General features: G+C 34.0%; 2 protein-coding genes and 1 pseudogene across 2 annotated transcripts in view; all 3 read left to right on the top strand.

The window, feature by feature from the left end:
* The window catches only part of LOC107625711, an 11,554-nt gene extending 10,637 nt beyond the window's left edge, over window positions 1–917 (top strand). Inside the window, 2 exon segments of the mRNA XM_016328405.2 lie at window positions 115–123; window positions 546–917. Of these exon segments, the coding sequence (XP_016183891.1) occupies window positions 115–123; window positions 546–579 (43 nt within the window). The 3' untranslated portion in view covers window positions 580–917.
* LOC110268975 lies at window positions 2,227–4,286 on the top strand. Its single transcript, XM_021116169.1, has 3 exons — window positions 2,227–2,254; window positions 2,600–2,710; window positions 2,809–4,286. The coding sequence occupies exons 2-3, from the start codon at window positions 2,612–2,614 to the stop codon at window positions 3,580–3,582; spliced, it is 873 nt and encodes a 290-aa protein (XP_020971828.1). The 5' UTR covers window positions 2,227–2,254; window positions 2,600–2,611; the 3' UTR covers window positions 3,583–4,286.
* LOC107627635 overlaps window positions 10,104–11,328 on the top strand; it is a 13,565-nt pseudogene continuing 12,340 nt past the window's right edge.

Below are 11,328 nucleotides of genomic sequence, written 5' to 3'. Positions count from 1 at the left end.
GTTATTTATGAAATTACTGATGTAGCACAACTATAAAAATTAATATATCATAAATTTATTTTATAATATATTTGTATCAACTTTTATATAATAAAAAGGAAGAAGGGACAAGATTACACTGAGACACAAATGCACTTCAATCATTTAATGAGTCACGCATGCACAGTAATTATACATTTCTTCCGACACATTCACCTTTCCGGGCGTGTTAGTTTGAGTGGACACGTGGCTCTCTTTACTTCTTGCTGGCACCTTTAGTTTGAGTGAGTTGTCCATTTAGTGCCAACTCAAAAAAAACCTTTTATTTTAATAATTAATTAAACAAAATTAAGTCTGATGGTCGGAAGGATGAATGTGTCTGCCGAACTGTATAATTACTGTGCATGCGTGACTCATTAAATGATTGAAGTAGTGTGTGAACTTTCAGTGTAATTTTGTCTCTTCTACCTAATAAAAATAGACATAAAGAAAAAAAATAGACGGATAGATAAATGGTTTGGAATTTCAAGCGTTGTTTATTATTCTTTACATTTGTTATGTTACAGGAACAATGTAGAATTTTTCGCAGGGATATTGTAAGCTCGTGTGTGTTGTATGGTCAGAACCAAATCCAAAGGAAATTGTTGTGCCATATAGAGAATTGCTTTGAAGGTCGAATGTTAGCAGTAGAATCCCCACTTCAGGTGAAGCTTGCAGAGGGCAGTGATATCTTAAATGTTTATGGTGTCAGAAATAAGGCAACAGATAAGAATGCTACTCGTTTAGAATGCTCCAAACAAGGTGGTTTTTACTTTATTTCATTATAAAAACCTAGTGGTCTCTTCTGGTTAATCATATTTTGAATTGGTAGTCACTATTTGTGATCCATTTAAGATTTTCCAATCAAATGTGGATAAGTGGATTTTTTTTTTCTCCTATATTTTAATAAGGATTTTTCCTAGTTATTAGAGATATTACTGCGTTAGTTAAATAGTGATAAATTGATTACTAGTTAGTTTAACTGCAAGCAATTCTGCTCAAACCCAAGACTTTACTTAAGGAAAATCAATTATCCCTGCTGATAAATTTTAAGACTATGCCAGGTGTACACTAAAATCAGTTATTAAAGTAAGTCACCAATATAAAATACATGTTACAATAAAATTCACATTGAAATATTTATACACAAATACATTGGTGGCTGATTTTAGTGGTTGAATTTGGTGCACAAATAACTTTTATAAATTTTAAGTTTGTTTTAATCACAGTTCTGTGTGTTTTTGCCCACGGGAAATTTAATTTATAGATTAGACACTATCCTTATATCTTCACAGTTCACATATGTCCATGATTTTGCTTATGGTCAGCTAGTTGACAGGTTTCATAGATGCGTGTATTGCCATCAACGTACTAATTAACACACATTAATTACAAGTGTTATTCACTCTTGATTAATTAGAGTTTCATTTTTCAATGTCTAAATTATATTATTTACCAATGACATCTCTATTTTGTTCTAGTGAGTCAGTCCAGGCTACCTTTCACAGAAGTTGATGTAAGTCCCACTGAGCGAACAAAGAAATGGTTTGAAGAGGGAGATACAAGTTTCAAAAAGAAGAGAAAAATCTCCTCGTCTAATCTTTTTGTGAACCTTGTGCCAGAAAGTAAAAGATTTAAAAATTCAACCAAGATTTTCAAGCCAAAGTGATACGGAAATAAAAGATAAATAAGAAAATAAGGATTCAAACTGAATAAAAAGATACATTGAAATTAAAATAGGAACAAAAAAGATAAGTTGAAATTGAGTACAAAGAGAATCACTCTACTTTCTACCCAATTTCTTGACGCAACAAGAAAGGGACTCCTCAACCTAACTTATCAACGCCATAGTTTGGAAATTGAATCGAAGGGACTCCTCAACCTTCTATTCAATTCCCCGATGTAACAAGAGAGGGACTCCTCAACCTCAATTGTCCACACCATGGTTTCATCACGAAACCAAAAAGGGGTTTTCAAACCTCTAAAAATTCTATTCTACGACTACAATAGCTAAGGAGGTATTTATAACCTCTTATTAGGTTAAAATAAAGAAAATCCTAAAGCCCATAAACATAAGGCCCAATCTAGTAATTAAATAAACAAAATCAAAATACATTAAATAAGATATTCTAAAAATGTAAACTAAAATATCTTCTAAATAACTCTTGAACTCTTCATATCACGAACATTTGAAGCACGTATCACAAAGTCTAAGGGATTTATTCCTCCTGGTCAGGTATATATTTTCCATGTTAAAAATATCTCTTTTGTTGTTTTCATTCTTGAAGTTTTTTGTTCCTATAAAATTAAGAAATTATGGTTTTAGTCTGTGAAAAACTATGTGGTTTTGGTCCAAAAGTTTCAAGAGAAAATTAGTCTCAATTATTGTCCCACAAACAAATCAACTATATGCATATAGTTCATAGCATCATAAATATTCTTCTCCAAATTGCTCTGTATGTGAGGTGACACTAGGGATGGATTTGATTTGCTTTTGAAAACTTTTAGACCAAAACTATCAGTTGTTAATTTTATGGTGACAAAATTTATTTAACCGTAAAACTTTATTTCATGACTCAAGACTTTTTCCATTATGGTTCCAAGTGCTTCCTTCTTAAACACTCAAAAGGTGTCAGACAACTTAGGCTACAAAAGCATAACTCAAAACCAAGAAGATCAACAGCTTCTAGAGGTCAAATCTTGTTTAAAGATCTTTGAATCTAGAGCCATTAACTAAAAACATGAGATCTTAGTTTGATTCCTTTTCTCTAAATTATTTCCCCTGTACAGAGTCCTTCTGTTCCTAACACTGAAGAAGTTGAGCCAGTCAGAGTTGAAGAAACTAATGGACCTGAAGATGTTGATGTACTGTTAGAGTTAGATAAAGTCTTATTAGAGAGTTATAGTTTGTCCCCTACAAAGTCTGCCTCTGATGGTTCTGGATTCGAATCTCAAAGTCTCTCGGTGATTGATATCCTTTACAAGATACAACAACTTTTTGATAATCAACTACAAGTATTGGTGGCTGATGGTGGCATTAGAAGACAGTTTGTTGACTTCTTAGCTCAGCTAGAACAATTGAAGTCACAAGTCCCTACAGATCTTAAGCCTTTGGTTAATGATATTAAGAAGTTCTACGAAGATGTTCTCAATTATTTTCCGTCTATTCAAGAAGTCTGTGGCAATCATCTAAGGTTAATTGAATCCAAGAATCAACTTCAAGAGAAGTTAGAAACAGCTAAATCCAGGCAGGCCCACTTTTATTCTTCAATTTCCAAAGGAAAAGAAAGGATCAATGGGATGTCGAATGAAATCAATGACTTGGAGCTGAAACTGAAAGCCCTGTATGAGAAGAAGGACAAGTTAGAATCCACTGTGAAACGTTGTGAGGTTGAAACTCTCAGCATCAATACGAAAGCTGCCACTTGGGTGAAAGAAAGCGAAGAGGTTGATAGCGAACTCAAAGCTTCAGAGTCTGCCTTCAGAAACGCTGAATCATCAAAACAGAATTATGCGAGGAAGTTAATTGAATTGAAAAGAGCTCTTGGTAACATTAAACATTAGAATTTTCTTCATTTTGTAAATATTCCTGGATTGGTCTTAATTATAACTGTGAGCTGAGGTGTCTAGTTTGTTAGAGTGAGAAAATGTCATAAAAGCAATAATGGAACCAGAGAGAATCATCAATATACAGTTCACTCATCCTTACAATCTCAGTCCTACTTATTGCTTCTCAATTCCTTCATAATTCTAGTTTATCAATCAAATAAACTTACACATTCTGAACCTTACAACAAGCGTTTTCTCTTAGAATATGTAGAACTTGATCAGGATCAAGAAAATTTGATAATGGTTGAGCAAGCTTGAAGCTTCTCTCTTTGAAGTTTGAACAGTAATTGTAAGTAGGCTAATAGATATTTGCATTGAAGCTTCTCTCTTTGAAGTTTGAACAGTAATTGTAAGTAGGCTAATAGATATTTGCATTTCTTGTTGCTCCATCTTTGGAAATCAACACTCTCATATGCCCAAACTTTCTGTCCATTCCTACTTCACAATTCATTCAAATAAGGTATACTAATAATAATCGTTATCTAGAAGAAGCTTTAAAAGAAGTAGGTCTAAAGTTAGAGACAGAGGAAACCAGTATTAATTTTAAACCCTAAGCCATAACTTCTACCTTTCTTTGGCCTGCAATTCAATTACCCAAAGTTTTGCGAGATGTATCATCATACTCTGAAAAGTCTTCTCTTTTTGGGAGGCCTATAATCTTCCTGAGAATATGATATGAGAGTTAGTTTATAGTCCATGATAAGCTATAAAATAAAATAAAAAGACAATAATTTTAAGCAAACTAACAGAAAACATTGCGTCCGTCTTCAACCAAACAGAATAGGAATAAGCCAAGAAAAAAGCACCATAGTACATCACGATTGTCCATTGTAATTTTATTCCAACGGAAGTATTACCAGGCCAATAGAACACAATGACAAGATCATAATGAACAACAAACACGAATTTATCCATCTTTCTAAATATCAAGCAATCAATTCTTTAACAAGCTGATCAAGAACATGTTGCGATAGAATAAATAAACCACATCCCCTTTTCGATAATTACAGTAACTTTATTATTTGTTTATTTTGGCATATATATGTTAAGTTTGATAACTACAGTAACTTTATTATTTTATTAAAAAAATATGTGAAACAATATATATAAATATACAGAAATATACGAGGTATTTTTATACTTCTTCAGGGGAAATTTTGTATTATTTTAAACATTACAAAAAATGATTTATTATTTATTTTTCTAATTTTTAATGTTTATTGTTGTAAAAAAAAATACTTACATGCATCTAGTACAGAGAAGGTCTCTATTATTATTATGTATTTTTAGGTTATATTTTTTTGTTTCAATATATTTGTTATTCTCACATTTTTTATTATATTTATTTATTGAATATAATTATATCCTAAATTTACAAGTGTTAAAAATTATTATATTATTTTCATTTTTTTCTTTCCCCATTTAATCATTAATTAAAATTAGAGTAATTACCCAAATCAGTCCCCAAAGATTTTAGAATCGGACATTCTAGTCCCCAAGAAAAATTAATACACAGATCAATCCCCAAGGTTTTACTCAGTCCCTAGTTCATTTTCCGGCAAAGTAATTACCCAAATCAGTCCCCAAAGATTTTAAAAACGGACATTTTAGTCCCCAAGAAAAACTAATGTACAAATCAATCCCAATGTTTCTCTCTGTTAGACATAATAGTCCTCCGTCCAAAATCTTTGGGGACTGATTTGGGTAATTGCTTTGTCGAAAAATGAACTGAGGACTGATTTGTCTGTCGGAATAAAACTTTGGAGATTGATCTTTGTATTAATTTTTTTTGGGGACTAAAATGTCCAATTTTAAAATCCTTACGACTGATTTGGGTAATTACTTTTAAAATTATTTAATAATATTATCTTTAAACACGATTTGGTTATCTTTATTTAGCTTGCATAGAATGTGTAGTGCCTCAATTTTCATTCAACCAAAGCTGGGAGAATCAGAGCAACAAAAACCAATACTCTAACCCAAGAAGTGTTACCATGGTACAAAGAGTTTAGGAAAGAAACGAAGAATTATTTAAAAAAATATTATTTTTATTATTCATATTTCTCATCTGTAATTACAAGGTTCTTATCAATATATAAACCAAAAGTATACGCTAAGAGTACGTTCGTTATGGAATAATATCCTAATAAATTACATTAATTTTTTTCTAATCCTCTTTGATATTTTTCTGATTTTGTTCTCTAATTATGATATTCTAATACTCCCTCTCAAGGTGAGTAGTGGGATCACCAATATTCAACTTGATTAGAACTTTAGCAAGGGGCTTGTCTTGAAACTCCTTTAGTAAGAATATCAGCCAACTGATCTTCTGATCTCACAAATAGAAGCTCAATAATGTCATTCTCAATTTTTTTCTTTGATAAAGTGTCGATCCACCTCAACATGTTTTTTTCTATTATGTTGTACGGGATTCTCTGAAATGCTAATTGCGGCTTTGTTGTCACATTTCAACTGGCTTGCCAATTGTGGTGGAAACCCAATCTCAGTCATCAATTTTTTTATCCACAATACTTCAGTTATGCCTTTAACAATCCCTCAAAATTCTGTCTCTGCACTTGAAAGAGCTACAACTTTGTGCTTCTTGCTTTTCCAAGTTACCAGGTTGCCTCCAACAAGTGTAAAGTAACCAACTGTTGATCTTCTATCATTTGGGTTGCCCGCCCAATCTGCGTCAGTGTATGCCTCAACCTTCAAATGGCCATTCCTTTTAAAAATGATTCCACTTCCTGGAGCTCCATTCAAATATCGAACTATCCTCATGGCAGCTTCCATATGATCTTCTTGTGGCTTATGCATAAACTGACTTACTATTCCCATAATATAAGCTATGTCAGGCTGAGTATGTGATAAGTAAATTAGTTTTTAAACAAGTCGCTGGTACCTGTCCTTATCTGATAGGGGTGGCACCTTCTACTATCTTCAATTTGTGATTAACTTGCACGGGCGTATCTATTGGTTTACAATCCACCATTCCTGTTTCTGTCAGAAGGTCCAAAATGTACTTTCTTTGGGAGATAAAGATTCCTTTACTGGATCGTAGAACCTCTATTCCTAAGAAATATTTTAGTCTTCCCAAATCCTTCATTTCGAAGTCTGTAAATAGGTTCCTTCTCAATTTTTCAATTTCTTCGGTATCACTTCCCGTTATGATCATATCATCCACATAGATGATTAGGAAAGTGATTAAATCTCCCCGTTTTTTCAAAAAAAAGGTATGATCAGAGTTACTTTGCTTGTACCCATACCTTTTCATGGCATCCGTAAATCTTCCAAACCAGGCACGTGGAGATTGTTTAAGTCCATAAAAAGCCTTCTTTAACCGGAAAACTTCATGTTTTCTAAATCCCGTTGAGAAACCTGGAGGAGCTTCCATGTACACTTCTTCTTTCAACTCTCCATACAAGAAAGCATTCTTGACGTCAAATTGATGGAGTGACCAATCTTCATTTGCTGCTATTGAAAACAACACCCTGATAGTATTAATCTTTGCAATCGGTGAAAAAGTGTCAGTGTAGTCGATACCATAGGTCTGTGTATAACCTTTGGCCACCAACCTTGCCTTGTACCGTTCAATAGTGCCATCTGCCTTGTGTTTAATGGTGAAACTCCATTTGCACCCAACTGGCTTTTTTCCTGTCGGTAGGATACACTTCTCCCAAGTTTCGTTTTTCTCTAGAGCTTGCATTTCTGTATTCATGGCTTTTCGCCATTCAGCTTTCTCATTGGCTTCTCGAACAGTTCTTGGAATGTCTTCTATTAAGAGTCTGATGGAAAAAGCCTTTGCAACATCTGCTATTCCTTCTCTAGCCACTCTTATCGGGTATCTTGAGTTACGGGGAACATGTTCTGGTGAGTACCGATCAGGAGGCATCCCTCTGTTTCTTCTTGGAGGAAGAATAAAAGTATTGGACTCTGGTTCTTCATGTTCCAGTGCTATACTGTTATTGTTAGTGGCCTCATTAAAAACAGAGAATAAATTATCAGATTGACAATTACTTACCTCTTGTCTGACATTCTCAAAAGGACTCTCACTGATTGTATGTATCGAGTTGTTTTCTACGTTGAGTGAAGTATGTTCGGTGGCTCCATCTACTTGCTCTGTTTGAACAGTTTCTAGGCAACAAAGGTTATTTAGCCAACTTGGTGGTTCATTATTGTTCTCCCCCTGAATGCCATATTGGCGGCTGAAGTAAAATTCGGATTCTAAAAAATCACAATCCATGGTCACATGAATACGACGAGTGATTGGATTGTACCACCTATACCCCTTTTGGTGCGAAAACACATTTTTCTGCACAAAGATCAAATTTGGTTCAATTGGCTTTGGGAATATGGACAAAGACGGAACATCCAAATACTCGAGGTGGTAAGGTTAGAATAGGCAAGTCTGAGTAGCCAAGACTTGTAAGGGTGTTTTGTGGTGGAGAACTTGGGTAGGTAGGCGATTTAGTAAGTAGGCAGAGGTCGCTATAGCTTCAGGCCAAAAAGTTTTTGGAACTTGTGCATCAAAAAGCATGGCTCGAGTCATCTCAAGTAACTTAAGGTTTCGCCGCTCAGCTACACCATTTTGTTGGGGTATATATTTGGGCAGGAAGTTTGATGAATAAGACCATTTTTCATAAAAAAAAATCGCGCATTGATTGGTTTATAAATTCCCCACCATTATCTGAGCGAAGTACTTGGATTTTCTTGTTGAACTGAGTTTGAATCATTTGGAAGAAAGCAAAGAACTTATCAGGTACTTTAGATTTGTGTTTAAAAAATATACCCAAGTCATGCGAGAGAAATCATCCACAAATAACACAAAATATTAAAAATTATTATGAAAAATAGGAGATGGACCCCACACATCAGAGTGTATTAGAGAAAAATTGGAATTGACTCTAGTGTTGGTTGGAGGAAAAGAAACTCTGTGATTTTTTGTACGAATACAAGTTTCACATTTGAGGGTTCAGTATATACTACTTGTAAAAAAACTAGGAAATAGTAACTTGAGGTACCCAAATGAAGGATGTCCAAGACGCATGTGCCATAATCAAAGTTGCCTAGTAATCGTTCCGTGAGCAAGCATGGCATGACCCTGGTGTGCTACTTCATCAACATAGTAAAGTCCTTCTCGCTCAGTACCACGCCCAATGATCTCCTTCGTAAGAATGTCCTGTAAAAGACAAAAGGTAGAGTACATGAGTACTACACAATTTAGTTCCTTTGTTACTTGACTAACAGACAATAATTTTGATGATAGTGCAGGGACATAGAGGCAATTTTTTAATTTCAATTTTTCTGAAAAAGTAATGGAGTTTCCTCCTTTAACATCAATTAATTCTACACTAGCTGTTTCAATATGAGCTTTTGAGGGTATAGTCAAGCCGTTAAAATCATGAAGGTCATGAGTCATAATATCGGTAGCCCCACAATCGAAAATCCATTCATTTATCTTTTTAATTGGATTCTGATTTTGGGTCTCCCCTTTATATTGAGCCGCGGTCTGTGCTGAGCTGCCAAGGAGTTCAGTAGTCCTTACCCTTACTGCCGCTGCTGCCTTGCCATCGTGACTTGCTTCCTCTCTCTTCTGCCCTCGCCACCGCTGCTGGTGACCTCTGGGATGCTCACAGCAGCGGCTCTCTTATTCTGATTTTTTGAAGATTTGGGATTGTTTTTCCACCAATCTGGATAACCCACAATCTTAAAGCTGTTTTTTTGTGTGTTTCTTCTTTCTTCTTCCACCAATTGCTTTTTCCATCAGAGTTGTCCATAATGAATAATTATATCTATTTAGTTTGAAACCAATTGACAAATTATCAGAATTAGTTTGTGAAGATTGCATGCCAAAACTATTGCGTGACATATTTGCAATTTGTAATGTGAATTCGTCAGAATTTATACCATAGTAACAAGAAGAACCCATTTCACTATCAGTTCCTTCTTTTAATTTTCTTTTCTAATTTGTTGTCGTAAACTCGTAATACAAACACCGTTCTTTGTAGTGTATGTTCCATTATATTCATAAATGACATTCCAAAATCGAAAGCAAACTTATACAGCATGAATGAAATGAAGCCAAGCGATTGCTACCACGTCATTTTAGCTTGGTTAGGTAAGTGATGGATGCATCCTTGGAAATTAAGACTTAGATCGATGATGTTATGAAAAGGACTAAGATGTAACCATGCTATCTCATTATATCTTGCATGTCACATAAAGTTGTACGGATAGTGGGAATTTAATCCCATGTATTTTGGAGTTCAAGCTAATGAAAAGCATTAATATCCTTAATTAATTATTGGTCATATATATATATTGCTAGAATTATATATATAATTTCTGAGATTATTTGATTGGTTGTGTTATATATATGACTATTAAACCTCTCTGGGTCTCCCACTAATTAGTGATAACTTTATTTTTATATTTCTACTTTTACTCACACGCAATAAAGAGGCAGGGTTATATGCATGGCAGGTTTTCAGATGAAAATAGTATGTGAAATATTACCAGAAATGGTATATGGTGTTCTAAATTGAGGTTGTTTTAGTCACAAAAACAGAAAAAATTGAGATTGTTTTGTCTCTTAAGCAAGTTTCTTAGCTTTCTCGATTTCTATATATAAGATCTTTTATCTTATCCTTATCACGATCTCCTATTTCTATGTAGTCTTAATTACTTTATTATTCTAATCATATTATATCTTTCAACTAATGTCTTTGGTGGGTATAACTGTATAACAGACCTACACACATGTAAGTAATAACTTCTGCTAATAAGATATTGATAATACAAACGTTGAAAAAACATGGTGTGTATAAGTGGCTTTTGGACCACAGCTTATTATTCCATCTCTTTAATGATCATAAAAGAGAAATGAAAGAAAAAAGATTGTCACTTCATGCCAAAGGTCCACACCAATACTGAAAAATCAGCATTTGGAATTTCATTCCTTATATGTCAATAGTACTTTGCATTTTATCATTTCTTGATGGGGATTCTCAACTGGGGGCTTAATATATATATAGTTCTGTTTAACTTATAATTCACTTGATTCCAACTCATTATGTTTTCCCATTTATGATTTAACTTTGTATATCTGATTATCTGTTTGTTATTTTCAGGAACCTACAAACCAAGCTTTGTAGGTAACAAACAAACATAACAAGAATCAAAAGTGATACTATGGCAGAAGCGCAGAAGAACCCTTGTATACAGATGATGGAACACTTGACATTCATAAAAGACCTGCCAACAAGAAAAAAACCGGAAGTTAAAAGGCGTGCTGGTTTGTTCTTGGTATCCGATTCTCTTTTGTTTTTTCATTGAGTCATTTATGGTTAAACTTATATCAATCCATGTAGTGGAGTTCGATGATCTTAAGATGCTGAAAAAACTTATGGCAGGTAATGAATGCTGCCAAAGGTTGGCATATTATGGCATGATGAGCACGAACCTTGTGAACTATCTACATGACCGTTTTGGCCTAGGAAATGGTGCTGCCGCGAACGCAGTCACAACATGGTGGGGAGATATTGGACAATAGCTAGCTTCTCAACCATCTATGTCATTGTAAGTTTTGTTCAATATCAAACTTTTTTGTTGAAGTTCATATTATAGTGAGGCATTTAGCCTGAACTATTTTTCTTTGTTCTTTCCGTCATAGTTTTCATAGTTATAGTTGTTTATTTACTT

This window comes from Arachis ipaensis, chromosome B02, assembly GCF_000816755.2.
Source record: "Arachis ipaensis cultivar K30076 chromosome B02, Araip1.1, whole genome shotgun sequence".
Taxonomy (NCBI): Eukaryota; Viridiplantae; Streptophyta; class Magnoliopsida; order Fabales; family Fabaceae; genus Arachis; species Arachis ipaensis.
Note: the sequence above shows the minus strand (reverse complement) of the source record. Positions and strands in the feature narration are given on the sequence as shown.

What these genes read in the sequence shown, in the direction of transcription:
- LOC110268975 (XM_021116169.1), top strand. Translation starts at nt 2,612, where the DNA reads ATGGTTCCAAGTGCTTCCTTCTTAAACACTCAAAAGGTGTCAGACAAC. An exon ending in AAGATCAACAGCTTCTAGAG is followed by an intron (nt 2,711 to 2,808) that starts GTCAAATCTTGT and finishes TCCCCTGTACAG; the next exon opens with AGTCCTTCTGTTCCTAACAC.